The sequence below is a fragment of the Salvia hispanica genome, chromosome 4 (genome assembly GCF_023119035.1).
Source record: "Salvia hispanica cultivar TCC Black 2014 chromosome 4, UniMelb_Shisp_WGS_1.0, whole genome shotgun sequence".
In the NCBI taxonomy this organism is placed as follows: Eukaryota; Viridiplantae; Streptophyta; class Magnoliopsida; order Lamiales; family Lamiaceae; genus Salvia; species Salvia hispanica.
In genome coordinates this window covers 22226328-22253489 of record NC_062968.1, presented here as the reverse complement: position 1 = coordinate 22253489, position 27162 = coordinate 22226328, and the positions used below count along the sequence as shown (strand labels likewise).

The 27162-nt window shown below is 36.2% G+C and overlaps 6 protein-coding genes, 1 long non-coding RNA gene and 3 other non-coding genes across 16 annotated transcripts; 5 read left to right on the top strand and 5 right to left on the bottom strand.

Moving 5' to 3' along the window:
* The first annotated feature begins 1498 nt into the window (after positions 1–1498).
* On the top strand, positions 1499–4936 carry LOC125218583 (transcription factor bHLH153). 4 transcript variants are annotated; one of them, XM_048120275.1, is made up of 6 exons: positions 1499–1879; positions 3302–3400; positions 3597–3662; positions 3865–3930; positions 4447–4491; positions 4607–4936. In XM_048120275.1, the coding sequence occupies exons 2-6, from the start codon at positions 3302–3304 to the stop codon at positions 4775–4777; spliced, it is 447 nt and encodes a 148-aa protein (XP_047976232.1). In that variant the 5' UTR covers positions 1499–1879; the 3' UTR covers positions 4778–4936. The 4 variants fall into 4 exon arrangements, with proteins under 4 accessions (XP_047976232.1, XP_047976229.1, XP_047976230.1 ...); XM_048120272.1 differs by having other exon boundaries at positions 1501–1879; positions 3296–3400; XM_048120273.1 differs by lacking the exon at positions 1499–1879 and adding an exon at positions 2343–2558 and having other exon boundaries at positions 3296–3400.
* Positions 4937–5693: 757 nt separating this feature from the next.
* On the top strand, positions 5694–8200 carry LOC125217515 (protein IQ-DOMAIN 14-like). 3 transcript variants are annotated; one of them, XM_048119033.1, is made up of 5 exons: positions 5694–5788; positions 5908–5995; positions 6475–6801; positions 6871–7179; positions 7490–8200. In XM_048119033.1, the coding sequence occupies exons 2-5, from the start codon at positions 5921–5923 to the stop codon at positions 8033–8035; spliced, it is 1257 nt and encodes a 418-aa protein (XP_047974990.1). In that variant the 5' UTR covers positions 5694–5788; positions 5908–5920; the 3' UTR covers positions 8036–8200. The 3 variants fall into 3 exon arrangements, with proteins under 3 accessions (XP_047974990.1, XP_047974989.1, XP_047974988.1); XM_048119032.1 differs by having other exon boundaries at positions 6457–6801; XM_048119031.1 differs by having other exon boundaries at positions 5699–5803.
* A 1828-nt stretch (positions 8201–10028) lies between these two features.
* On the top strand, positions 10029–12773 carry LOC125223686 (stearoyl-[acyl-carrier-protein] 9-desaturase, chloroplastic-like). Its single transcript, XM_048126940.1, has 3 exons — positions 10029–10271; positions 11369–11873; positions 11963–12773. The coding sequence occupies exons 1-3, from the start codon at positions 10162–10164 to the stop codon at positions 12521–12523; spliced, it is 1176 nt and encodes a 391-aa protein (XP_047982897.1). The 5' UTR covers positions 10029–10161; the 3' UTR covers positions 12524–12773.
* Positions 12774–15310: 2537 nt separating this feature from the next.
* Positions 15311–16946, top strand: LOC125220049 (probable serine/threonine-protein kinase PBL3). The gene is made up of 6 exons (XM_048122165.1): positions 15311–15461; positions 15568–15773; positions 15855–15990; positions 16127–16263; positions 16352–16478; positions 16543–16946. The coding sequence occupies exons 1-6, from the start codon at positions 15311–15313 to the stop codon at positions 16851–16853; spliced, it is 1068 nt and encodes a 355-aa protein (XP_047978122.1). The 3' UTR covers positions 16854–16946.
* A 283-nt stretch (positions 16947–17229) lies between these two features.
* LOC125185768 lies at positions 17230–17354 on the bottom strand. The gene has a single exon (XR_007170267.1). It is a non-coding gene; the product is annotated as a small nucleolar RNA snoR86 (small nucleolar RNA).
* A 95-nt stretch (positions 17355–17449) lies between these two features.
* Positions 17450–17576, bottom strand: LOC125185766. Its single transcript, XR_007170266.1, has one exon. It is a non-coding gene; the product is annotated as a small nucleolar RNA snoR86 (small nucleolar RNA).
* Positions 17577–17656: 80 nt separating this feature from the next.
* Positions 17657–17782, bottom strand: LOC125185769. Its single transcript, XR_007170268.1, has one exon. It is a non-coding gene; the product is annotated as a small nucleolar RNA snoR86 (small nucleolar RNA).
* A 1284-nt stretch (positions 17783–19066) lies between these two features.
* LOC125218436 (protein FAM136A-like) lies at positions 19067–20510 on the top strand. The gene is made up of 3 exons (XM_048120105.1): positions 19067–19290; positions 19364–19501; positions 20196–20510. Exons 1-3 carry the CDS (start codon positions 19162–19164, stop codon positions 20379–20381), a joined length of 453 nt encoding a protein of 150 aa, XP_047976062.1. The 5' UTR covers positions 19067–19161; the 3' UTR covers positions 20382–20510.
* A 244-nt stretch (positions 20511–20754) lies between these two features.
* On the bottom strand, positions 20755–21874 carry LOC125218437. The gene is made up of 2 exons (XR_007175958.1): positions 21777–21874; positions 20755–21069 (listed from the first exon to the last, which is right to left on the bottom strand). It is a non-coding gene; the product is annotated as an uncharacterized LOC125218437 (long non-coding RNA).
* A 743-nt stretch (positions 21875–22617) lies between these two features.
* LOC125222370 (cysteine synthase, chloroplastic/chromoplastic-like) lies at positions 22618–26700 on the bottom strand. 2 transcript variants are annotated; one of them, XM_048124925.1, is made up of 10 exons: positions 26377–26700; positions 25577–25686; positions 25311–25368; positions 24803–25066; positions 24352–24489; positions 24196–24247; positions 24027–24076; positions 23736–23795; positions 23136–23216; positions 22618–22930 (listed from the first exon to the last, which is right to left on the bottom strand). In XM_048124925.1, the coding sequence occupies exons 1-10, from the start codon at positions 26632–26634 to the stop codon at positions 22838–22840; spliced, it is 1164 nt and encodes a 387-aa protein (XP_047980882.1). In that variant the 5' UTR covers positions 26635–26700; the 3' UTR covers positions 22618–22837. The 2 variants fall into 2 exon arrangements, with proteins under 2 accessions (XP_047980882.1, XP_047980881.1); XM_048124924.1 differs by having other exon boundaries at positions 24027–24106; positions 26377–26698.
* Positions 26701–27162: the final 462 nt, after the last annotated feature.

The following is a 27162-nucleotide window of genomic DNA, read 5'->3' as shown; positions in this document are numbered from 1 at the left end:
ACTCACATTTGCTTAAATCAGTTTTGAATATTTTTATTTTATGAAGTCAATTTTCATGAAAAGGTATAATTTTTCTTTTTGACACAATAAAAAAGGACAAGGGCAAAAGTGTACAAAGACAATGTAAAGTGTAAATGGAAGTGAAGCAAAGTCCAAACCGCGTGGGCCCATTTTCTAGAATTGCACTCCCCAACGTTGGACTTTTGTGCACGGTCCAGTACCTGTACCGCAAGGGGGGCCCGCACCAGATTTCTTCCCCTACTCTGCCCGTCTTACACGTGTCCGTGATGAGGCTGATGTTACACGTGTACGGTTCCTATCACGTCTCAGAGGTGGGGCCGCTAATACTGCTTACCCAGCTCTGTCAGATAGCGAATTGGCGCCAAGAACCAAACAAATGCTCCAATTTTTCTACTAACAGAGGTCTTTTAAAAGGCTATGGATTTTAAATCAAAGATAGGACATCACATATATAGTCAAAAAAGTGGAAGTAATTCGACTTTGGGCTAATTAACATAATTCCAATATTTGTAGATTTAGATGAAATTTTGGCATTAGATAATAGTGTTAGACTCTCTCAAAATCACATGAAGTGAGGAATATTGGATAAATTCTATAATTAGACATTAAGCTAAAATTACAAACAAAGATAGATAGATCATTTTAGCATTAGATAAAACAGTTGAACATTTGAATACTATATTAAGTGAGAAATGTCGAAAACTCAAGTCAATCAACAATAAAGTAAATAACGTAATGCATGTATTGCATATGAGTATTCAATGTTTGTATTTAGAGCAACACTACTGACTTATTCAGTCCACTAGAATTTTTCAACTTCAGATTGTTGAACATACCACGCTAAATAGTATTCCCTCCGTCCTAAGATATTAGAGTCCTTTCTTTTGGCACAAGAATTTAGGAGATAGTGTAAAGTGGTGTAAATGGAGTTAGTACTAAAGTAAATTTTTACTATAAATAAAAATGATTCAAATATATTAGGACACTCCAAAAAGAATAAGGATCTAATATCTTGGGATGGGGAGAGTAACAGGATAAAAGCAATGATCTTTCGAGCTAGTTGAGAGGAGGTGAGAGTGTACGGGTGAGAATGATCACAAGAGTTGCACATAAAAGATTATATGCATATAAATCATTTTTCTTTTACTTTTTATTTTTTCGTAATTAAAACATTCAAGCAATAGTAAGAGAAGCCAACCCAAACTAAAATGTTCTCATATTACTTTTTATTTTAACATATTCACAAAATTAGTCTCAATTCTGAATATAAAAATTTTCACTTTTTTTTTCTCTTCATTTTACTTATACCTTTTGAATTTAGTAGTATCAAAATTTATTTCATTTTTAAAAAAGGGTACAAAAATTGAGTCTTTACATAGTCAAAAGTGAAATTGAAGTGACCTCATTTCAAACCACTCCTCCTTTCTCTTTCACTGCAGTCTCTGTATATTAGCTGTCTCTACTAAATACTCTTCCATTTTCCTCATCTCTCTCTCTCCCCCCTTTTCACTTCATTGATTAACTCTTTATACGTATATATACACACTTTCAAACTCCTATCACACCCCCAATTTCGTGATCCTCTTCACAATTTCAACTCTGCTTTCCCTTTCGCTTTGTTTGTTGATTTATGCGTGTATTTCCGCGTGTGAAAACGTACATACACTCGTAACTGCTGCTGTACAATACATGTGTTGGCACAAATCCCTACGCCGTTGGCCAAAATTACTATTCCATATCTACCTAAAAAGGGCTCCGCCTATGGAATTCTCGAATTCGAGCTCTGGATTCCGCCGCGAAAGTTGAGATTTTTGGTTTTCATCTCTTCCTGACTGATTCTGATCCAGATTTTGCGTTGGTAAGCCCTTTCTAGCCTCCGTTTCCGTCTATGAATATTTTCCCCTGTTTTTTTTTATGTCAACTCGCGTTATTTAATTTTCATTTTTTTTTTCTCCCGAGTTTGATGCGTCATGAATATGCGTTTATTGGTGCTTATTAGTTGTTTCATTCAATGCTAATTAATCCTAATGCAGATGTTTGACATGATGAATTCGTTGATTTTGAATATTATAGATTATTGGGATAATAGTTTTATAAGGTTAACATGCATGGCTCTGCTATTTAATCATTTTCTAATCCCTAGTTTACCCCAATTAAAATTTGAAAAAAAGTTTTTTAATTTTATATGTGCAAAAATCATGGGGCCCCCAGGAGTTAATATACTCGATTGTGTTGTTTTCGGTCACACTCACAGTATATTTGGAGAATCAAAATTTCAATATGGCAAAGGGAAAAAGTCAGTAATAATGTTGAATCTGGATGTGAAGGTTTTTTGTTTTCTAATGTTAGATAGCAGCCTCAAGGTTTAATAGTGTTTGGATTTATGTTTTTGGTGGTTGGATAGTTGCTTTCTACTGCTTCTTTTACTCAAGAAAATGTGCATGCTGTTGAACAGCCAAGAGAATCTTGCTTCTGGTGTGGATTCTGTGGTTGATAGATGTTGAGTTTGGTGTATCATAATGAATGTCTTTAAATGAGTAAGGATAAAAATGATAACAGTTTTGAGAGATGAGGATTGTCTCTTTTGTAGTCATAATCATTTTTTATGTCATGTTACATGTAATTTGGTAGGCAATGCCGCAATGGTGAAGTAAATACGAAATCGGATCGTGATTGGAGACGTAGAATCCCGTGTTGTATATTGTATGCTTTGTATTGGAATATGAAGTTTGTTGATATTTTATAGTAGCCTTGTCTGTTTGTGGGGTTGTCATTAAATTATGTTATCTGATATCATCTTGGTCGAGGCCTGTTGGTTGTTTTGAGGGGACATTCATATTAAACAAAGGGATGTTTAGGCCTAACTAAGGAATTTTTGACCAAAATCGATACACTATATTCTTTTTTATAATGTATGCATATATTCTTTTATAGGAACCAAACCTACTGCGTTGCAGTCTCATATTCCACCTCAGATGTTTCCAAAATTTGGAAGCTATAGTTTATTCTCTACCTATTTATAGAACTACTTAGGACATTTCATGGTTGATGATTACACTCTTAACTTTGAATCTGTGGATCTTTCTTTTAGGTAGAGAACAAAGAAATATATGATTCTGCGAATAATTGCTTTTGGTCCTAAGTGTTTCATATGTATGGTTTTGGACTCGAACTCTTTTTTTAGCATGAAAGTACCCAAGTGACTGTTTTAATTGGATTTTGCATAGAATTAGCACTTTTTCCATTTGCCGTCTACTAAGAGGAATTTTTGTAGGAGAAGATGTTGCAACATAAAAGAGGCCTTATATCTCTTGAGCAAAGCAGCTTCATGGATATCATGCCAAAACGATTAAAGACGGATGACTCTCTTTCTTCAAAGGTTAGTTGTTGATCCAGTAATCGTATTTCTGATTGCTTCATCTGGTTAAGTGCCAAACCTCTGTGTTATACTACTGGCTTAGCAAGTTCACATGTAACTAATGGCTTAATGCAGTTTATTTTAATTTTTTTTAGTTCACAAAGTTTAGAGCATTTCATGTATTCCCATCCATGTTTACCACTGCTCACTGGAACAGGAAAAGAAAGAGAAATTTAGCGAACGGATTTCTGCTCTTCAACAGCTTGTCTCACCATATGGGAAGGTAGGTGCAGTAAAAAGGAAAATTTTGTGTTTTTGCATGTGATTTTCAGAAATTTATAACCGTTGATCATTCAACACAACGTGACTTTCTTGGATAGGTGAGGAAAAATGTGTAATTGATTCATTGTATGCTCACTTCATCCATCAGTCTGTTTACGTTTTCCAGATAATTTTCCTTGCCTAACTCTTCACCTTTGCTACAGACTGATACAGCTTCGGTCCTCTTAGAAGCAATGGAGTACATAAGGTTTCTTCATGAACAGGTTAAGGTATGAATTTTTGTTTCTTCACCATAATTAAGTAATGCTAGTACATTACAATGATATCTGTTGCTGTGAACTGAAATATGATCATTTCGAGAATTGACTTCATCAACGAATCACCCATTTTCATGTTGCACCTGAGAATTGCCCAAAAAATGTAATTGTAATTAGATAAGTAGAATCTTGCTTTCATCACATCGAAAAAACCTCACTGATTCGGTGAAAGATGTAAACACGTTCCGACTAGTAACATCTGTCTTGTACGTGCCATTTCGAAATCCTCCTCTGGAGTAAGGCGCTTACAATTTCTCTCAGTCTATATATCAGTTTACTCGTATCTTCCTTAGTTGCCTTTAGATAGACATCGTTGTTGTTCTGAGCTTACCTGTTGGCTGTTCTTCCGATGTAACAATGAAAGGGCTCTCAAAGAATGAAACAAGGCCCTAGAAGATAGGGAATCAATAAAATTAACATCAAATAAGGATGAATTTTGTTTTAATGCATCATTTTCCTACTTTTCAGGTACTAAGTGCTCCATACTTGTACAGTACACCAACACAATTACAGGTATGCTTTTTTTCGAATCACTCTCGACGATTTTTTTGTACTCCATGGTTCTTATCGATAAACTAAATGCACGTTACTTAATCCAGCCTAAAACCAGTTTGTGTTTGTTCTGAAGGGCGAAGAAGGATCCAGCCTCAGTGCCAAAGGCTTATGCGTTGTGCCTGTCTCATTCACTGTTGGAGTTGCTAACAGCAACGGTGCAGATATCTGGGCACCCATCAAGACAAGCCCTGCGACTTCCAAACGAGCTATATCCGAGGAAGCTTCAGTCATAACCCAGAGTTAGAAGCTTCAGTGTCGGAGTGACTGTCTGCGAATGAGAAAGATCACATTTTAGTTATTAGAAGCTATTGATCTGGGAATGAAGTGATGATGATAGTGTATGTATGAACTAAGATGTAAATTTATGGGAATGGTTGGAAATAAATCAACACTTTTTTGAGTTTCCTAACTTTCCTTACCTTTTGAATATAATTATTAATTTGGTTTATTCCTAGTATCATTAAACTATCATTGTCAAGAAAAAGGTAGTAACATCTAAGGTTAAGGTGGATAAGTTTTCCAATGAATATATCACTAGAAAAATTGGTAATAAAATTCTTAATAATTCTGAAAATTGTTGGTAAAATTATTAATAATTGTGGATATTGATTAAATTAAACTGCAAATTAATGTCACAACAAAAAATAATGATTAAGATAATAATACAATAAAGACCAAATGGTTATGAATTAGTGGGTGGGTAAAATAAGATATGATGTTGCTGTCACAAATTGAATTAGTGTTTCCCATTCAAGTAATGTTGGTTGAATTACAATTACTGATAAGTTTAATGTCATGACTCAAACTGTATTAAATTCAAAATTGATGGATGAAAACTAGGTATAACTTAAATGATTGACAATATTTTGGTTTGTTACAACCGAATTAAAGCCGGGTTCAGTTGAAAACTCTATTTTATATTCTGTTGGTTCGAATTATATTAATTTTGATGAAATAGAAATTTAAATTTCAAACATTTTTGGAATTGTAACCTTATTTACTAACAATAATTTTGACACTAGGATTATTTATGTTATACATACAGATAGATAATTATGCATGACATGGTTATTAATTTAGTTCATTAAAGAGATTAATGATGCTTCCTTTTAAAATTATTTTATCTTCAAATAATTCTTTCTTTTTCTCTTGAATGAAACATTTAGCTCTTTTTCCTAGAGTGTTATCAGGTTTTGCAGTTACGGTGATGATACAAAATCAATCTTTTTTCAATTGCATGATCTCTTGGGATTAGGTTTGTTTCTATGATGTATGATTCCTTGAATTTGGATGTTGGGTTTAAAAATTTGATCTTGATTTAATATTATGGATAATTTCTTGAAGTTGATGGAAGTCTTGTTATTTCACAAACAGTAATGCTGAGAATATGGGGAAGAAGGGAAGCTGGTTTTCAGCAATCAAAAGGGTTTTCACAAACAATTCAAAGGAAAAGGGATCCAATGTAAGTCTCTATTAACCATAGCAAAGTGATGTAGGCTTTTTTTTTCCCTGTGTTAAATGATGTGATTTTGCTATTAGCATATGTCTGTTTTAAGTTTGAAAATAACCTTTTGAATGTATTGATGGAGTTTAGGAGCTTTAGAAAGTAGATAACCTAATCATTTCAAAGTTGTCTATAACTATAACTCACATAATCTCCTGCTTTTCTCCTTTGTTTCAATGAATTTCACCAGAGATAAATATGTATGTGCCGGTTATTGGTTAATTTGCAATCCGTACCCCCTCGTTAAGGGGTTGTTCAATCGTCGGGTTAAGTCATTATCGATGTATACGATTCTCTAGTGCATATTTGGATGCTTTCTTGGGGTTTCCACGTAAAATCTTGGTGTCGTTTTGTCTATTTTATTGCGTTTGTTGCGTGCGCCATTGTAGCATTATCGTTTATCTATTTAGATTTCGAAGAAATATATACCGTTTCAGGGATCTGACAAGAAGAGCAGCAGCAAGGAAAAGAAGAAGGGGAAGGGGATTTTGAGGCGTGGAGAATCGCAGTCGTTTATTCCCCTGTTCGGAGAGCCAAGCAGCATCGAAAAAATATTAGGGGAAGCTGATCAGCTGCTGATTAGGCCTTCTCCGAGAGTTCCTTCTCCTATTCCTGCTTCTCCAAAGGCTGCTTCACCCCCGGCTTTCACTTCCGAGGCAGCTCAAGGCAGAGGGGAAATCGAGCGAGTGCAGAGGCCAGAAACGACTTTGAGAGATCAGCAACTCTCAGCCACCAAAATCCAGGCAGCGTATAGAGGCTACGTGGTAATGTATTCTCTTTCGTCCCCCACTCGCTCGTGCAGTGTGATTGACTCGTGCGTTTGAACATGATAGGCAAGGGGGAGTTTTCGACCTTTTAGGGGCTTAGTGAGGCTTCAAGTAGCGGTTAAAGGACAGAATGTGAAACAGCAGACAAGGAGTGCCATGAAACAAATGCAGTTCCTGGTCCGGGTTCAGACACAAATCCAGTCGCGAAGGATCCAAACGTTCCAGCACCACACGCGTAAGAGTGACAAGGCCGGCCAGAATGAAGATTGGGATGATAGTAGGCTATCGAAGGGGGAAGCTGAAGCAAGGGTGCAGAAACGCGTGGAGGCTGTCGTTAAGAGAGAGAGGGCAATGGCCTATGCGTACTCGAAACAGGTAAACGGTTCACCCTTTTTTGTCCTGTCTCGATTTACCTGCGAAAACTACAGGCCTCGATGAAGTTCAAATGGAAAAATGTCCTTTTAAAGTAGACCAATTTCTGTTCGTACGATATTATATGTACGTAGTGCTGTTTTGTGAGTTAAGTGGTGGGAGAGTAAAATATAGAGAGTGATGGTTCCACTTTATTAGGAAACGTGTCACTTTGAGTCGGACGTCCCAAAAAGGTCGCTGGTAAAATCTTAGTATGCTTAGATTTTTTGAGATGTTTGATTTGTTTTGCTTCCCTTATTATCTGTCACAACAGCTCCGGAAATCTAATCCAAAATCAACACAAAATTCTGCGGACGTTCGATCGGATGGATTCCCTTGGTCGTGGAACTGGTTGGAACGTAAGCTACCTCGAGCTGCAGCGAGGGGCATCTCGTTAACCCGGGCCGCTTTTGAGTTCAAGCCGAGCCCTCAGCCTCATGGGAATCTCATGTTCGACAATCACGAGTCTGCCACGCCCCGATCATCGAATAGTCTCGTGAGTTGCCCTCTGTTCTCCGTTCCTAACTACATGGCACCTACTGTCTCGGCCAAAGCCAGAGCGAGAGTGTATAGTAATCCGTGGGAGAGGTTCCCGGGGACTCCGGGAAGCAGCGACTCCAAGAGAAGGTTCTCATTTCCTCTGACCCCGAATGCTGGTTCGTGCAAGTGGAATAAAGGGTCGTCTAGTAGGGACTCTGACTCGCGAGTGGGAACGTATACATGCGAGGATGCTCGTTCCATCGGAGATCTCAGCGTGGATTCGCCGGTTTCTATTCCTGCAGGTTTAGTTGGGAGAAAACCATTAAACAGATTTGTGTGATTTTAGTGTATGTTTATGTTGTAAGATTATTGAGGTTGTTCTTGTAAGTTTTATACACTAATGCATCCTAGAGATCTTTAGACTATAGGGATGCGATAACTTCGGTTGTTAGAGATAACGAGGGACACACATCGGTCCCAAGGGATAACGAGGCATAAAGATAAATAGCAGACAATACATCATAATAATAGTATGAAATAGTCATTTAAATCATGAAATTTAATCAAATTATGTCATATCATTGTACAAAACAACGTCTTTTGGTGATGCTCAAAACAATATTGTTTCATTAAAATAAATATTTTTCCTTTGATATTCCTTTATTTTTCTTTTCTTTACTTGAAATAACATTGTTTTGCATGTGGATGAGACAAATTGAAAAAAGATTAGAACTTTCTAATTTAATACTATTATTTTGTTTTCGAACTTCATACATTTGAAAAAAAAATCATTAGTTAAATGACTATTATTCGTAGTAATATTGAGTCGGAAATTTCTTCAACTAAACTTTATAAAAATAGGCTAGAATTAAATGTCTCCAAAAATAAAATTATCTACAAAACTCGTCAAATATTTATACAGTTAGAACAAAAGAATATACTATCGAGAATACGATGAGTCCAATACACCATTCGGCTTAAGCAACAAATTAGATTGTAACAACTCAATCGTGCATAAATTACTTCAATGCATATGACCATTTTGTTTGTTTATTTGTTATTTACATATAGATTATCGTCAATTAATTTGATAGCATTTGATGAGATTCTCGTTACCTAACTTTGAGGCCAAATAATATGATTGAAAATAAAGTGGCTGATTCACCACTCATTCCTAAATTATTAATACAACCAATTTCTGCAATAAACACATTACCAAACAAGGGCACCGTACCATGTCCCGTGCAAGTATTATTTGTAAGCACTATTGTACGTCAATATTTTTAAAATATTAGTACTAGTTTATTTTATATTTAAATTACAGAATTTACAAATCAAATAAATCAAATTCAGTTTTATGATTTTATTTAATCTCTTTAAAAATTAAGCTCGTCTGGTAAGATACTTCTCATCCATTTCATTAGTCGAGAGTTCGAGCATTATGTCATAATTTAGATTACATAGTCTCGGACTCTACTAAAACAAGTGTTCGCCCTTGATTAAAGGCAAAAGGAACAAATCAAGTTACATTTAGATTTGGACCCGTTGGCAAAATACTTCTCCTCCATTCAATGGATTTAATTTGAATGAATGATTCAATTTTCAAGTCATCACAAGGGCAAACAAATATGCAAATTGTCGGAAAAAAACACTCAGTTTGGTCAATCCCATAACTTTTAGAAATACTAGCAGATGAATACAAATAACTTTTACAATTTTAACAACTGCTACCATATTTCATACTCCTTCCGTTCCATAGTAATAGAGGCGTTTTTCCATTTCCGTCCGTTCCATAGTAATAGAGTCATTTCCCTTTTTAGTAAAAGTCATTACAATTTTTCCACACCTACTTTACTCTCTCTTACTTTTTTCTATCTTCATCTCTCTACCTTTTTTATTTTCCACTTTATTCTCTCTTTACTTAACTCACCTAACACAATTTTTCTTAATTTCCGTGCTGAAAAGTTTTTCCTCCCTTACTATGGAACGGAGGGAGTAGTTAACTAATAGTAATCCGTGGAGTATCATTTCTTATGTATAGTCCATCTTTGGCTTATAAATAAGGCAAGAAAAATTACTAAAAGCGTAGGACGGCAAATTTTTTGCTACTCCTATATAATTGAGAGAAATTTTAAAATTGCGTTTACTATTTTTGATCAGAAATTGAGCATGACGACTTTTTTGACAATTTTTTAAAAAATTTATTGGGTATTTTCTGGTATTTAAAATAATATAGTTAAATGAAAGTAGTCGACAGTTATTTGGAAATAGCAAATGCCAAATATAGGTGAGTATGAGTCTCTCTTTCTATATATATATGGACGCAGAGATTGAAGAGACTTCCAAAATCAAAGGCCATCTCAGCTCTCATCTCAGCCTCTCTTCACCATCTTTCCCACCACACCTCGTGTCCCCACCACCACCTCTCTCTCTCTCTCGAATACGCTTCAACAATCGACAATCACAATGGCCATGACGCTGAATGCCATCGCCTTTCAATCCCCAAAACGCCCCTCCTTCGCACCCCACCGATCTCCCACCTTATGCATGGCCTCCTCTCTTCGCTCCGCTTCCAAGTAACCTCCTCACTTCACATTTTCTCCAATTTTCCTTTCTAATTAACCGTTTTCCCCGATCTCACCTTTTCTTCTAATTTGTTTCATATTGTGTTTGTGAGAATGGATTGATGTGTGAGCTGCTTCTGATTTTCTGAATAATTTCATTCAATCGAGACTCGCTTTTTTCTGAAGATTTTAGGTTAAATTTTCCCCTCTTTCTAGGGATGTAATAGTCCTAGTAATGCTGGAGAATGTAATTTTGTGCCCAATTTCCCTTTCCATGTGAACAAGTATGCAGGATTTTCGTTTCTGGATTTGGACTAAGTTTTAGGCTGTTGTATAGGTGTCCTTTTTTATTTTATTTAGGAACAGAGGCATGTGATTTGGTGAGAAATTTTGGATTTCTATCCAGCTAGCTGATGCTGGTCCCAACCTCTTTGGATTTGTGTGGTTTAGATTGATATAGGCGTACTTACTCGTTTACATTGTTAACATATTGTGTTCATATGGAAGTAAACATCTTTCACATGTTTATTTAGGTGAAGAAATTAAAAAACTACGATTATCGTATGCAGACGTATTTGGTATCAGATATAGTTCAGTTTGTAGAATTTTCAAGACTTCTTTCTCTTAGCCTATTTTATTGTATTGTTCATAGCTGCATATTAGGAATCCCGCAAAACGTAGTTAATTTACTATGATCCTTCTTGTTTGTTGTTACTGAAGTGTGCTTTCTCTTGTTTAGAAGAGAGAGATTATGTTTTACTCTCTATTATCAGGTTTCATGGTATAATTGCTCTGTTCCTGAAACCATATGGGAGTTTACAAGGGTAGTTTCCAGTTTTGAACTTTGAATCATAGTTAAGCAACGTTTGACTCGAACGTAAGACCTTTGGCCTTAGACATTGACCACTCTACCATTTGGCAAACACACTCACACACACAGTGAAGAAACCTTTGATGTTGTGGTTCAGTCATCATGAAGAGAGTACTTCTGTTCAGTAGAAATACCTAAACATGCCGCTATCAGAAACAATCATTCTTCTATGTTCATATTTCATCTTTCTGTCTTCTAATAGCAATAATCTGTATATGCTTGCACTGATCTTTTGCAGAGAGGTTGAGACTGTCAAGAAGCCTTTTAGTCCACCACGCGAGGTGCATGTTCAAGTAACGCACTCTATGCCTCCAGAAAAAGTCGAGATCTTTAAATCTCTGGAAGGTTGGGCTGAGGATAATCTACTAGTCCACCTTAAGCCTGTAGAAAAATGCTGGCAGCCTCAGGATTTCCTGCCGGATCCAAGCAGTGATGGATTTCATGATCAGGTGAAGGAATTGAGGGAAAGAGCCAAAGAGATTCCAGATGATTATTTTGTTGTTTTGGTTGGTGATATGGTCACCGAGGAAGCGCTTCCTACTTATCAAACCATGATCAATACATTAGATGGTGTGCGCGATGAAACAGGGGCTAGCCCGACTCCTTGGGCTGTTTGGACTAGGGCATGGACTGCCGAGGAAAATAGGCATGGCGACCTTCTTAATAAGTATCTCTACCTGTCTGGACGAGTCGATATGAAACAGATTGAGAAGACTATCCAATATCTGATTGGTTCAGGAATGGTGAGTCTTGGGTTTATTTGCTTTTTCGTTCGTGCTTTTGCTATTATATGACTAACAATATGATGTGTACTCATCGATACTTTTTTCAGGATCCTCGGACAGAGAACAATCCGTACCTTGGATTTATATACACGTCCTTCCAAGAAAGAGCTACTTTCGTTTCCCATGGCAACACTGCCAGGCTAGCCAGGGAGCACGGGGACATGAAACTAGCTCAAATCTGTGGTACTATTGCAGCAGACGAGAAGCGCCATGAAACTGCATACACCAAGATAACAGAAAAGCTATTTGAGATCGACCCTGATGCAACAGTGCTAGCTTTTGCTGACATGATGAGGAAGAAGATCGCTATGCCAGCCCATTTGATGTATGATGGCCGCGATGACAACCTTTTCGACAACTTCTCAGCTGTCGCTCAGCGCCTTGGCATATACACTGCCAAAGACTACGCCGACATCCTAGAGCACTTGGTCAAGAGATGGAATGTGTCTCAGTTAAGAGGACTGTCCGCTGAAGGGCAGGAAGCTCAGGATTATGTCTGTGGACTGCCTCCGAGAATCAGAAAGTTGCAGGAGAGAGCACAGACGAGGGCCAAACAAGGACCACGGATCCCGTTTAGCTGGGTACATGACAGAGAGGTGCAACTCTAAGTTCACGTGCTCGAATGTTACAGTTCGAATTCGCTGCTTTGTCTGTAGCGATTCGGAGATTGTAGATACCAGTTTGCTGAAATCATGATATCAGATCTTCATATAGGCGTAGCTCTCTAGTTTTACAATGTTCGTCTAAGTTTGGGAACTATTAAACTGTCAATTGTTGCAAGGGAATTTTGGACTAAGAATTCTGCTTATGCTTCAATTTGGTTATATATAATAAACTTCCATGAAAGGATTTGTATAACTAGTGCCTTTGAACCAATTTTTTTCTCTAGTTTCCATTTGAAAGGATCTATGGCTACACTTGTTTTAATGAGTTTGTAAGCTCCAACCTTTTGTGACATGTTCAGTCAAGTTAATGGCTAAGATAATACATGATTTTTTTAAAAAATTTACTCGATTTCTAAAACATGGAGTATATGCAAGTTGTCTGAATCCTAATATTTTAGGGCAAATTGTTGAAAAGCTATGAGATTTGGTCGGTTTTGTTTGATCAAGTCTCTAGTAATTTTAAAAATCAGCAGGGAAAAGCATAACGTTTTTATTTGTTCGCAATTATTCCATGGTGAACAATATGTTCATCTATGTGCAATACAATTGATGTTTTTCAACGAATCGACATTGTTTTCTTTATGAATAGACATCGTTTGTTAACTCATCGGTGGCGGCGTCCACATATGATTTTTCGGCTGCCATATTAGATATAGTTTCACCCAAAAAATTCGTTGTGGAATAATTGCGAACAACTTAAAATGCGGGACGAACTAGAATTTAACCAAATTTCAGGGTTTTTTTCGGCAATTTTCCCAATATTTTATGCATGAGACACAAATATAGTAGTACTACTATGTTGTACTCCACATTTTTAAAAAGTTTGCACGGTGTCAAACATCTATACAACTAGGATTATTAGTTACGGTAAGTTGTTTTAAACACATACATACTATCACACCTTCTTAATGAGAAACAACTTAAAAGTGTTCAAATCCAATTTCAAACTAAATTTGTGAATGTGTAAGCGTCTAATCTTATTAGTTACTATGATACGTTGTTTTAAAGACATGTCACACTTCCACACCTTGTTAATGACATACAACTTCAAGTGATCAAATCCATTTTCAAACTAAATTTGTGAATGTGTATACGTCGAATCTATTTAAAGGCTTGTCACACCTTCTTGATGAGAGACAACTTAAAATGGGCAAATCCAATTTCGAACTAATTAAATGTATGGATGTGTATACGCCTTCTTATTAGTTAATGATAAAGTTGTGTTAAACGCATGTCACACTTTCTTAACGAGACATAACTTTGAGGACAAATCCGCACTAAATTTGTGAATGTTATTCGTCTATAAAATACAGTTTTAATATAATATTCAATTATTTGACTAAACAAATATTTATTCATGCAAAAGGAATACTATAAAAACGCCAACCGACAATGCTATAGAAGTTGTTTACTCCTATAAATTATAACATCAAAACGCAACTAACATGACAGTTGACATGGACGCATTCAATATACTCACTCCGTTCCATAGTAGTAGAGATATTTCTTTCCGGTACGAAGATTAAAAAAATGTGTGTAATGTAGTAAATATAAAGATAATAAAGTAAGAGAGCGGAAAAAGTAAGTGAGAAGAAAAGTGTTGACTTTTACTTAAAAAAAAAAATGACCCCACTACTATAGAACGTACCAAAATGACAAAATGACTCTAATACTATGGAACGGAGAGAGTAGGATTTTTCAACACTCTTTGATTAGTTGATAGTACTTGTATTAGTTGTATAGTTGTATGTACGCTTACATTGTTAGAGACAAAAACCTCATTTGCCTTAAAAACACATTGTTATCTACCAACTATGATATGGATAACACTATTATCAATATTTTAAAAACCGGACATGACCGGTCGATTTGGCCTTGAACTGGAGCTTTATCCGGTAAGGTTTAACCTATAAAACTAGTGGACATTTCAACTTTACTCTCTTCACCTAACACAAAAAATAAAATTGCATAAAATCTTGTGCCGCCCAAGAAATGGGTCATATTCTTTGGAAGGGAGGCAGTATTAAATTTGAATTAATATGTATTCTATATGAAATACTGTATCAAAATTTTCTCTCCACTAACTAATATTACTCCTAATGCATAAGGGTTTAGTTATCATAGATCAAGATATTTCGATCCGACCATTTGAATCGTGAATTAATAGTTCCTGCATTTCACTTACTATTGGGAAAAGTGGTGATAATTATCAAAGAGTATCAAAATAAATTGATACTTGCACAACGGAATCAAGATAATTCTTTTCCCTCTTGCTAGATTAAATAATGGGATCAAACTAAGAAAATAAATTTGGTGCAGAATAAAAACATGAGACGAAAATTTTACGTAGAAAATCCAAATCAGGAAAAAGCATGAGACCAAAGTCTAAATCTTCCACCTTCCACTGAGTGTTGAGTATACCCACCCCCATGTGGAAGCCACCATCTTTGACCATAAAAGATTAATGGTGAAGATATTGAGAAAAATGCAATAGAATGCAAATGGCAGTATTTACACTACATAAGTCCACCTTTGGTATCTCTCTTCAACAATTGTGGCTATAGGGGTTATACTATGTTGGTAGTAAGTAAGATTCTTGGTAGCAATAACAATCAAATACCTTGTCGTCTTATGGGGGTTTGGATGGCCAAAGTCAATGGCCTCAGCCTTAAAATCTTGTTAAATAGGAGTATTACTATTAAGCATGCGTTTTATTCATTTTGATTCAAAATGTCAAGGGTTTATGATCTTTGGGAGAAACTGGTTGGTGCTGTTCTTGACAGGGAGGAGCTCCGGCGACTTGCCCTTCGTTCCAGCCCCAGCTCCAGCCTCGGCTCCAGTTTTTCCGATTACTCCTCGGGCTTCAGTTATGACTCCACCGGTATGGTTGTAATACTACTACTACTACTACTACTAATATATGTGTATGAATACTGAACGGTCAAATCGAAATTTTCATTTAAAATTCTTGTTATTTTTATCGCCAGCCTATCACATTGCACTGCCCATGGAGCTGAAAGAGATTATAAAAGCAACAGAAAACTTTCAACCAGCCATGTTCATTGGGGAAGGAGGCATGTGTCAAGCTTTTAGGGCGTGGATCGATGAGCACACCCTCATTGCTTCGAATCCTGAATCGGGATTGGCTGTTGCAATTAAGAAATGGAAGAATTTCGTGAAACAAGATTGGTTGGTAGGTTTGTGCTTCCGAAGATTACTTCTTAGAACTAAATTTATGAGATGATGTTTTACAAATCACGAACCACTTATGCAGAAGGAAATTGATTATATGGTTCAACTTAGTCATCCAAACTTGGTCAATCTAATTGGCTACTGCACGGAGAAACACCACATGATGTTGGTTTATGAGTTCGTGCCCAATGGAAAATTGAAGGATCACTTGTTCACAAGTAACTTTTTTTGTTGGATGAGCATTCATAACATATTTTGTGTTGGGACAAATTTTAAAAGTCATGAGAAAAAACAACCTAAATTTCGATATGATCTTATTTTGTGGTAGACTTGATTTACCTTGTTGCTTCATAGATGGATACCCATCATTTTCTTGGGCGAGGAGAATCAAAGTCGCTCTCGACATTGCTAGAGGGCTTAGCTACTTGCATGAAAGAGATATACCAACCATACACCGAGATTTCAAGAGTTCTAACATTCTTCTAGATTGGGTAGATGTGATTTAACTTTTCTTGTTGCTTTGGTGGTTAATTGAAATTAACTACCAATGACACTATGTTTTATATATTTGGTGTGTAGGAACTGAATGCAAAGCTATCGAACTATTGTTACGGTACAGATGATCCTGTCGATGAAACGACTAGCTTTCAAACTCCTCAAGTATTCATTAATCCCAGTTACACTGCACCTGAATATACAACAAAAGGTTCTCGATCGTTCCTCCGTTACTTCATGTTCAAAGTGTCGTCCTAAACTCCTCTTCTGAACAGGTCACCTAACCACTAAGTCAAATGTGTACACCTTTGGAGTTGTTTTACTAGAGTTGCTATCCGGCACTCGAGCATCAGATCTGAAGTTGAAAAAGTCATGTATTGTTACAAAGACAACATTGCAGCAGATGAATATGGATGTGCGATTAAGCAGCCAGTACCCTCGTGATGATGCGTATGAAGTTGTGAAGCTGGCATTGAGGTGCATAAACATTGATCCAGAGTCGAGACCGATAATAAGCGATGTTGTGGCAGCACTAGAGCAGTTCTTAGGAGATGAGCCAATGCTGCAAATTAACAACCTTGATTAATACAATGTTGATTTTTAAACTGATCATAGCCACATCATTTTCGCCTTATTGTATTTCCAATGTTTTGATTGTTATATATCGGTCGTTTGTTCATTCACTTTGAGTGTCTATTCCCTTGAGGAAAAACAATAAAAATTACAAATGAGTTTCCGCCATCATAGCTAATTTGGGTACCCAATTACACGACGGTAGTACAGATAAAGAGTTTTTCATTGCATCAACATTAGTTTATTCACTTAGACAACAAAATTGATGAAACATAATATTTGTAGTGGCTCTACACAATCAATTTTTGATATAAAGAATCAATACTAGAAATTTAATTTTAGAAATGTCGGAATGTCAAAATAATACTAGAAATTATCTAAATTGGAAAAATGTGGCGATTTGTTCGAGGCCGCAATCAAAACCCAAAAGATGAAAGGCACGGAGAATCGCGTCGATGTTGCCAACCTTCAATGCAAATTTTCGCCATTTGATGTAAAATCGACGACCTTGCTCTGCAAATTGGCTGTTAACACAGCTAATAAACCGTTTGATTTGTCAATCAATTAACTTTTTCCAATCGAATCGGGTAAAAATGAATCAAACTAAAATATGTAGCGATTTGTTCGAGGCCGCAATCAAAACCGATAAGAGATGAAAGGCACGGAGAATCGCTTCGATGTTGCCAACCTTCAATGCAAATTTTCGTCATTTGATTAAAAATCGACGTCCTTGCTCTGCAAATTGGCTGCTAACTAATAAACCGTTTGATTTCACAATCGACTGCTTTTTCCAAGTGAAAATGAATGAGATTAAAACATGTAGCGATTTGTTCGAGGCCGCAATCAAAACCGAAAAGAGATGAAAGGCACGGAGAATCGCTTTGATATTGCCAACCTTCAATGCAAGTTTTCGCCATTGATATAAAATCAGCGTCCTTGCTCTGCAAATTGGCTTTTTCCAAAAATTTCAGGAATAACAATTTTTGAGAGACAAAAATAAAGGACTAAAATCATGAAAAAAAAACGACGATTTCAACTATAACGGCTTATCGATCTTTGATGAAGCACGTAGAGATATTGAAGCGATGAAGCTACTGACATTTAGGTTGAAACGTAAGAAGGTATTTATAGGCGTAAGCGACTCCGAAACCCTAGCTAGGCATTGGCCAAATTACCCTTCGCAATTAATTCTTTTCCTACTGTATTTTCTAATTTTATCACCACCTTCAAAATTTGCATATTAGCTATTCAATTTTTGATATCGTCTTATTCTTATGTTATACTCTCATTCATTACTCATTTTAGTCCATCCACATATGTTATCCACTGTATTTTTTTTTTAACAAGTGAGTCTCATTTTCTCTAACTCATATAATTACATTTTATTACTCCTTTCCTTTCAATTAAGATGAATCAAAACTTTTAAGCACAAAAATTAAATAGTGTTGAATAGATTAAATAAAAATAAACTAAAATAAAAATGATAAAAAAAAAGTAGGAGATAAAGTAAAAATTATTAGATATTTTGTTGGAACGTCTCGAGAAGAAATATGATTCAATTTAATTGTGACGAATGGAGTATAAATGATAAGTTAAATATGAACAATATTTGGTAGATTGGAGGAAATAGTTTTTTTGATATGATTAGAGTGTCCACCATAGTAGAGCCGCGGCTCGGGCGTGGCCCGGCCGCGGCTCCTATAGTGCATGGGATGGGCGGCCGTGGCAGGGGAGGGCGCCCACGAGAGCGCCACGATAGTGGCCCGGCCGCGGCGCTTGGGCGTGAGCCGCGACGCTCCTATTGCAGCGGCCACGGGCCGCGGCTCCCCTATTTTCTGAATTTTATTTTTTAAAAAAAAATCAAAAATAATTACATATATACCTAAAATTCAACTCTTATTTTTTATTATAGTCTAACAATTTTTATTGTAGTAAAATTAAAATATAAACAAAATGGAAAAAATAAATGATTGTATGGCTTGGGCATGTCCACTATAGTGGAAAACATGGACGCTGGTGGCCTGACCACGATTTTATAGTCTGGCCACACTTTGTAACTTGGTCCGACCAACTATAACTATAGTGGACACTCTAGCATACCTCATGAAACATATTATAGCTAATAACGATACCAAAACCCAAAAGAAATGGGCTTTTTTATGTAATATTTTGGGCCTTTCACCAAAATAAACAATTTCGGTATTGACCATTTTATCCCTTCCCCTCCCCAAGCAACCATAAGAAATTTGGTGATCCACCTTTAAACCCTAAACCCCTAATTCCGAATTCCCAATTCCAAATTCATCGGAAAACGAACAATCATGGATCACATAGCTGCAGCAGAAGAGGCAATGGTGAACGAGAGGCTGAGACGGAAGCTCAACGAGGTCAACACCGCCGCCCAGCAGCATCTCGCCGCCGTCCAGGACCACATCAATTTCACCCTCCAGGTTTTTCCCCCTTTCCTATTTCTACAATCATATCCAATTTGAACCAATTGATTTTTGAATTCGCTTCGTGCAGCAATCGTACTTCAAGTGCGCGTACGAGTGCTTCGATAGGAGGATGAAGCAGGAGGAGATAAGCAACTGCGTGGAGCATTGCAGCGTGCCCGTGCTCAAGGCGCAAAATCTCGTCGAAACCGAAATGGCTAAGTTTCAAGTACATGTTCCTCCCACCTTCATTTTTCTATTTGCTCTCGATGATTGAAGTTGATTAGGGTGGTTGAATTATGATGCATTTGATATATTGTTTAATGTTTCACTGTGAAATGAACTCCTTAAGCTATGTGATTTCATTTTGTAAACAAGATTCTGGATTTATGCCATTCACTTCTCAAGATTTTGTTTTGAAAATGTTCTTATTTAGAGGTGCTTAGGCCATCCAGTGCTAGCTAACTTCAGTGATCCTCAATTTAGATTCATCCACCATGACTGCAAGACATTTTCCCTTGTTTTGCGCCTATGATCGTTTTTTAAACCTAAATGTATGGCACTTCCAGCCTATGAAGATTGGTTATTGTGCATTGTTGTTTCACCAAATTTCTTCTCACAAGAAGTTACACGAATAAGCCTAAAGCCTTAACCACAACTATTACTACTCGAACTTAAGAACTTTATTAGTAGTAACATGAACCACAATATCAAGTTGATTTAGCTAACATAAAAGTTTGTCGATTCATATTCTTTAAATCTATTGCTGTTTGTTTCTGGCCATCGGTAAAGTTGGGTGTTCATATGCCTTGTATGAATGATCATGCTTGGTTGGGTTGGTTAGAACTCATTCTGAAGTATCTTCAAGAAAATGATTATATATACCAAGGCTGGTTGTGATTTGTTGTTGTTGGTACATGCAGGAACGATTGAGCAGGTCTCTGGCAGTCTGCCAAGATAAATATGAGGCAGCCAAGCTCCAAACAAACAACAGCAGTGCTTCCCTTGGCGATTTGGAGTCATGCGTGGACCTTTCTGTTAAAGAAAGCATTGATTTGATCCCACACGTTGCTGGAAAACTGAAAGCGCATCTGTCAATGGATAATTAGAAGCTACATCACCATGTTCTTTTTTTCTCTTTTGCCTTAATAGATGGGATGATCAATATTTGATCTGTATTAAAATTCACAATGAAGCTACTACCATGAGAGGGAATACCATAAAAGTTCTTTTCTGAAGAGTTTCATTTTATGAAGTCTTGTTACACGTTTGCTTCCCATGAATACTTTCATCCCAAAAATGATGTTAAAAGCGTGTGAAATGGCTGCTTACAATGCTTTCATTTCTAAAATGCAAGTGGATTTAGGTGGTCGAATGTTCAGAACTCAGCTATTTGCTACCTTGAAAAATAACATATATTATTCCTTTCGTCGCAAAAAAGATGTATCGACTCTCTACTACTTTTTTTAGTTCAACAAAGAGTTTATAAATTCAGACTTTATTTAAATATAAAGAAACTGAGGGCAACAACATTCACCTAATTATACATAAATATATAATCTTGTAGTAATAGCTTATTCCTCGTTTCGATGCTTCTGATCTTCAAACTTGTCAATAGCCACCTGAAGTTCATCAGTACCACCGACTGCTCTCATCGTGTAGAAATACACCCCAAAGACAAACGCAGTCAGACCTCCAGCAACAACTGCATTCTTGGTCTTTGGTGCAAGCGCACGAAATACTGGAATCCCCGACATCTCAGAATGAACAGCTCTAGGCAATGCTTCCTGTTGCAAGCTAAACAAACAAAGGCTTAATTAATTGCTAACCAACATACAGGCTTCAACTGTCAATATGGAAACAAACATGCATGCCCTGCACAATTATAACATAGTACTGTTTAGTAACTCAGAATTTGTCTTGCACCTCACCTGTAGAAGTAGAACTGACACTAGAACATGGACACAACCAGCTTCCTAATTCGGAAAATTATTGAAGTTCTATATCTGTCAATCCTCAAAGGAAGCACACTATGATGAAAACAGACTCTTCATTAAAGGGCTCCTAGCTCAAAAGGTTACTACTACTACTACTATTTATGTTCTATATCTGTCAATCTTCAAAGGAGGCACCTTTTTTAGTCTAACACTGTTCTACCATTTTCCTTTGCAATTGCATAGATTGATAGATTGAACTATCGTATTTTTCACTAAAGGGTTCCTAAATTTCGTATTTTTCACTAAATATTAGGTTGCCCCAATTGTTAGATTGAACTATTACCCCATTTTCCTTTGCAATTGCATAGATTTCTCTACTCACAACCCAAACTGTGAAACATTTCCCGGATTCAATTGATTGCAAAAACGTCGGCAAAAACAGTTGTGTAAGATAAAATCAAACAACTCATCGTGAAATTCCGTTCACTACTCCAACAATATCATTCTCATTAATCATTCAATTCAAACATTAAATTTAAAAGAAAAAGAATAAGAGAGATGCCGCACCTGATCGCAAACCCTACAGCTTGTTTGCACAGTTTCTACTGAAATTGCAATACTGAAACCGAGTTCGGTTTAACTGTTTATATGAAAATGGGCCGTACTTGGGCTCGACCAAGTACAGATACAGATCTATTTATTGTGTATTTTATACTCACTCCGGACAAAAAAAAATGGGACGCAATTACCATTTTTGACCGTCCAAAAAAAATTAGAGCATATTCATTAATGAAAAGTTTTCAACAAATAATAACCCTTCACATCAATCCACTGATACTACTTCTCACTTACTTTTCTCCTTTTTCTCTTACTTTTCTCCCTTCTTTCTTGTTTTATCAATTCTACGTTAAAACCCGTGTCATACACCAATTGTCCTATTTTTTATGGACGGAGGGAGCATATTTTATACTATGAAAATAGTATAATTTGGACAAATTGCAAGAAAAATCAATAAGTTTCATCTAGAAAAATGAAGAAGTTTCATCAATTTATAATTAGTTCGCAACTTTAAAAGTTCGTCAGAAATGACTTTAAGCGTAATATTGTTGATATTTATCAATCAAACAAATATTTATAAATAGATCAAATATACAAATTCACTACAAATCTTATTGTGTGATAATTTAAAACAATTTTCAAATTTAATAAAATTTTATTTATTTTTGAAAATTGCAAAATGGACTAAATATTTTACTAAAATTCATAGTAATTTTTATTGCAAGCTTAATCTTTACTTTTAGTTGTTTTATTTTAAAATTTTATGTTTTGTAGTCCAAGTAAAAAAGGCTTCTGTTTGTTTGAATAAAAATAGAATATAAATAACTTGAAAACCGAATTCTTCTCTGTGTAAACCCAAACAACACCAAATTAACTATGGAAACCGAACACAAATCCAATAGAAATATTCAGTTTGGCGGAATTACTAGAATTTGACCTCCTTCAACAAATGCACCATTGTTACATCGCTACGACAAAAACTCACCCTTCTCGGATGTCGTCAACAAATGGAGTGCAAAATCCACCAATCTACACTCTTATTAAGCTATTCGATTCTACTGGAACAAATTTCATGCTTCGGGCTGCATCTTCTCACATTCTTCTCTTATGGACTGGAAAAGAACCGTCGATAAGTATCTCTCACCGAAGCTAGGAAACACCACCTACAACACATCATTTCAATTTAGGATACAAAGAAGCAATATCAGTTTTGTATTTTTATTTCATTTATACACCTAGGTGGATAAATGTGGTAAGAAGATGACAGCTTGTGCATCTAACTTCACTCAAATTCAATAGCAATTTATAGCAGCTATGATGTCATCAAACGTGAAATAAATTCAATATATATGTGTATAAATATATTACCGCTATAAGCTTTCCTGCATTCTCAGGTCTCTTTCCAACTCTGATAGCAGCAGCGGCAGCGGCTCCAGAAGATATACCCACCTGGGCAGAGAGTTCCAAAAGATGCATGGACTTAGAAAAGTTCGATAGCGTTTTAAGCAAATATTCATTTAATGATGACAAGCTTGTGGAACGACTAAATTTCAATATTTAAAGTGAAAATGTTCCTTGAAAGTGAAAACTCAGAGAGATGTCACAGACTAACATACAATTTATAGCGCTTTGCTTGCATTAAAATATATCAAACTCTAATTTATCCAACAATTCAAGTTATAATGTTACTGATACAGCATAAAACTCATTTAAAAGTAGAAGATACCCACACAACCTTGACAACCATATGACTTCATGGAGAAAAATATCAACAATCAAACAAAAGCCCTATAGAAACTTCTAGTATCAATACTTGTTTGGGTTGTTATTGGTAATCGGGTGAATAATAAGAGCTGAGATAACATGCAATGACTGCAGATGTTTTATATAGAAGATGAGCAAGTAGTTAAGCATGATGTCACATATAGATATTGTTGGTTTAACAAAATAACTATAAAATGAACTAACCAGCAGGCCCTCTTGGAGAGCTAATTGCTTTGCAGTTTCCACAGCTTCATCACTTGATATCTGACAAGGATTTAATCATTCAGCAGAAAAAGAAAAAGCTTACAAATCAAATGTGTATATTTATTGGAATCTTGGAAAATAGGGAGTACTATTTTGAACAGCTCAAGTTAAGTTAATAAACATTCACAAAATATATGTGTCAGTAGTATGAAGTTTGAAAATCAGGCTTAAAGCTGCAGCCAGTTGCACATAGATAAATAGATAGCTTGAAGAATGAAGATAAAACCAGACCTCTATAACTTCATCCATCACATCTTGATCTAAATTCTTCGGAATAAAACCTGCTCCAATCCCTTGAATTTTGTGAGGTCCTGCAGTTTCAAATTGAAAATACCAAAACCGTACACTAATTTAACCAGGAAAAGTAACTTAGCAAAGACATAATAGGCTGCACTCATACCAGGCTTTCCACCAGACAGTATGTTGCTTTCAGTAGGCTCCACACCAATAACCTGAAGCCAACAAGGAATTTAAAATGAAATGGACAAGGAATTAAGCTGGCCATTGTCTATATTAGACTGGCATACAGGCCATTTTATTGAAGAAAATGAATTACCTTGACGTTAGGGTTGTATTTTTTGAGATAACGGCCAACTCCTGTAATGGTTCCACCAGTGCCAATGCCAGCTACAAGTATATCCACCTTACCTTTTGTATCTTCCCAGATCTCAGGGCCAGTGGTTTCAAAGTGAATCTGTGGGGTCAATGCAATTAGAATTTTAGAATCCTCATGATCTCATCTATGACTCCAGTTTCATCCCTATTCACTTCAGTGCCAGTAAAAGTGCAGCACACCAAAGGCTATTCCTAAATTCAGATTTTGGATCACATGGTGCAAGCATAAAGAATGAATGATGAAATAGATGCAAAACATGCTATTATTTGTGAACTTGGTGACTAGGATTGGTAAGGCCAGGGTTCACACACTAAGAAACTATTCCACAATTTCATTTAAAGAAAAGAGGGCATCCAAATATTATAAATATAGTTGGAACATTAGTAGGAACCTTGGGATTTGCAGGGTTATCAAACTGTTGAAGCATGTATGCATTTGGGGTGTTATTGACTATCTCTTCAGCCTTTTGAACAGCTCCTTTCATGCCTTTAGCTGCATCAGTTAAAACTAGCTCAGCTCCAAATGCTTTCAAGAGAACCCTTCTCTCAAGACTCATGGATGCCGGCATTGTCAAGATGAGCTTGTATCCTTTTGAAGCAGCAATGAATGCAAGACCTATTCCCGTATTTCCACTGGTAGGTTCAACCAATACACTCTACAAAATAGCCAAATTTCACCAATTAGAACGCAGTACATCCAACACAAACAAATATCACCATGTGGGGAAGTACTACTATTAACAATTAACAACTAACAAGTGAGCCACACATGATCACTTATAGAAGCCAAACCAGGATTATCCTCATATTAGGCATGTAACGAAAGAACCAGAAAATAAAACAAAGAAACCAGCTGTTGGAAAATTTTGTGCACAAAACAGTTGTGATTCTCCATCTTACCTTTCCTGGAGTAATAAGACCTTTCTGCTCAGCATCAGTAACCATACTGAGTCCTATCCTGAAAGAAAGACATTACCATAAATAATAAGCTAACATGGGAACATGTCAAAATTAACTTTTGAATAATTTTTCAGGCTGCAAAATTGGAATATTTAATGAATAATGAGTCAGAAGGCAAAAAACATGTTCACTTATGCTCAATGATGAATATATCTGCTAATGCCCCAGATACAAAAGACTGCACGATGATAAAAAGAAGCTCTCACCTATCCTTGACACTGCAACATGGCTCCATAATTTCAAGCTTTGCAGCTATATTTGCAACACAGCCTTTTACAACATTGTTCAAGTAAACCATTGGTGTATTTCCAATGAGCTGTTATAAGGTAACAAACATTGAGAAAAAAAAATTAGAAGATAACTCCGAAGCACAGCTATAAAAAAAAGACACCAGCCAAACGAAATAAACAATGAAATATATAAGATGTACTCCCAGAGACATAATGCCTGCATCAATGCACCCAATAACTGAAAGCATGTATTGTACGGACATTCATTAACTATGATATTCAAATTATTTGAAAAGCAATTCAACAAAAAGGTATAGCAATATTACACTTCCCCTTCAGCATCAAGTCATGTTAAATTTGCTAAATTATAAGCTGATCTTATCACCAATTTAGAGAATAACTGCACATACCAAAAACTAAGCTTACACACGACAAAAGCCTCTCTATAGACCCTTCCATTTCCTTCCATGATTAAGTTCAATGGTGATTCACGAATCTCCATAGGCAACCAGCAATAGCACTCTAATAAACAGAAAAATATGACCTTGATATTCCATTCCAATAACACTCTCTTTAAAAGGCACTCACTAAGTACATCTTTAAAAGGCACTCACTAAGTACATTTCACTAATAAAAGCACACGGTTTCCATTTTTATAATAATCTAAAACTTTCAACTTCGCAAACCAATTTCATATCGCATCTAAAAAAAACCATCGAATCCGAATCCAAACACACAATCAACACATTTCATAAATATTAGAACGACAGAGTGACCTGAGTAACATCTTCAGCAATATTGAGTCCTTCAATCTCCGTCTCCGCCTCCAGAGAAATTGCTTTACAAACAATTCTATTAGAATTGGCGCTAATCTTTCTACTCAAATCGCCCCCGGTGGAAATCCTGGCGCTGTTTCCGAGCTTCGGCGCACCGATGCGACAGCGTTTGGCGGCGAATAACGCCGGCGAACGGCTGTCCGATGACTTGTTGACGGTGCACAGAGAAGTGAGCGGCTTGTTCACGAGCGACGCCATTGGATTACCTCTTCTGAAGCTTGTGTATTGTGTGGGAGTGTGTGTCTAGATACAGAGACGATGGATGACAAGAAAAGCCATTTATTATCCTTTCGAGCTGACGAGGGGTCGCATACGACGACGTTTTGTCCGATTTAATTTATAGGTCGAATTTCAAAATTCTCCTTATTAATCTCAATTTTAGGTATTGTTTAGCTATAGGTCAGCAATAATAATGTAAAGTTTAGGTTAATTGTTGATCGTTCTACTTGACTATTCCACAATTTTTGTTAAAAATGTGACAATGTTCATTATTCCTTCTTTCCAAACAAAACTCGTTTTCATGCTCATCCAACATTCAAGTATTAGTATATCAAAATCTTTGCTTTAACGTGATAACAAAATCTCATATATAGATCAAATAAATCATATTATTAAACTTGATTCAAACCTATAATTATAATCGGAATTGTATAGTAGTAGTAATACACAAAAAAATCGGCATTGACATGGTCAACAATGCGTAGATATAATGCGAATAAATACTGT

Excerpts from the sequence above, each read along its gene's own strand:
- LOC125222370 (XM_048124924.1), bottom strand. The coding sequence starts at position 26,634 with ATGGCGTCGCTCGTGAACAAGCCGCTCACTTCTCTGTGCACCGTCAAC. Across the intron at positions 24,107-24,195 it reads ACTGTCTGGTGGAAAGCCTG|GACCTCACAAAATTCAAGGG; the intron begins GTATGAGTGCAG and ends TTGAAACTGCAG. Across the intron at positions 23,796-24,026 it reads TGATGGATGAAGTTATAGAG|ATATCAAGTGATGAAGCTGT; the intron begins GTCTGGTTTTAT and ends AATCCTTGTCAG.
- LOC125218436 (XM_048120105.1), top strand. The coding sequence starts at position 19,162 with ATGGATCACATAGCTGCAGCAGAAGAGGCAATGGTGAACGAGAGGCTG. Across the intron at positions 19,291-19,363 it reads ACATCAATTTCACCCTCCAG|CAATCGTACTTCAAGTGCGC; the intron begins GTTTTTCCCCCT and ends CGCTTCGTGCAG. Across the intron at positions 19,502-20,195 it reads CCGAAATGGCTAAGTTTCAA|GAACGATTGAGCAGGTCTCT; the intron begins GTACATGTTCCT and ends TGGTACATGCAG.
- LOC125218583 (XM_048120275.1), top strand. The coding sequence starts at position 3,302 with ATGTTGCAACATAAAAGAGGCCTTATATCTCTTGAGCAAAGCAGCTTC. Across the intron at positions 3,931-4,446 it reads TTCTTCATGAACAGGTTAAG|GTACTAAGTGCTCCATACTT; the intron begins GTATGAATTTTT and ends CCTACTTTTCAG. Across the intron at positions 4,492-4,606 it reads GTACACCAACACAATTACAG|GGCGAAGAAGGATCCAGCCT; the intron begins GTATGCTTTTTT and ends TTTGTTCTGAAG.
- LOC125220049 (XM_048122165.1), top strand. The coding sequence starts at position 15,311 with ATGTCAAGGGTTTATGATCTTTGGGAGAAACTGGTTGGTGCTGTTCTT. Across the intron at positions 15,991-16,126 it reads GAAGGATCACTTGTTCACAA|ATGGATACCCATCATTTTCT; the intron begins GTAACTTTTTTT and ends GTTGCTTCATAG. Across the intron at positions 16,479-16,542 it reads ACCTGAATATACAACAAAAG|GTCACCTAACCACTAAGTCA; the intron begins GTTCTCGATCGT and ends TCTTCTGAACAG.
- LOC125217515 (XM_048119032.1), top strand. The coding sequence starts at position 5,921 with ATGGGGAAGAAGGGAAGCTGGTTTTCAGCAATCAAAAGGGTTTTCACA. Across the intron at positions 6,802-6,870 it reads CAGCGTATAGAGGCTACGTG|GCAAGGGGGAGTTTTCGACC; the intron begins GTAATGTATTCT and ends TGAACATGATAG. Across the intron at positions 7,180-7,489 it reads CCTATGCGTACTCGAAACAG|CTCCGGAAATCTAATCCAAA; the intron begins GTAAACGGTTCA and ends CTGTCACAACAG.
- LOC125223686 (XM_048126940.1), top strand. The coding sequence starts at position 10,162 with ATGGCCATGACGCTGAATGCCATCGCCTTTCAATCCCCAAAACGCCCC. Across the intron at positions 10,272-11,368 it reads TCTCTTCGCTCCGCTTCCAA|AGAGGTTGAGACTGTCAAGA; the intron begins GTAACCTCCTCA and ends GATCTTTTGCAG. Across the intron at positions 11,874-11,962 it reads ATCTGATTGGTTCAGGAATG|GATCCTCGGACAGAGAACAA; the intron begins GTGAGTCTTGGG and ends TACTTTTTTCAG.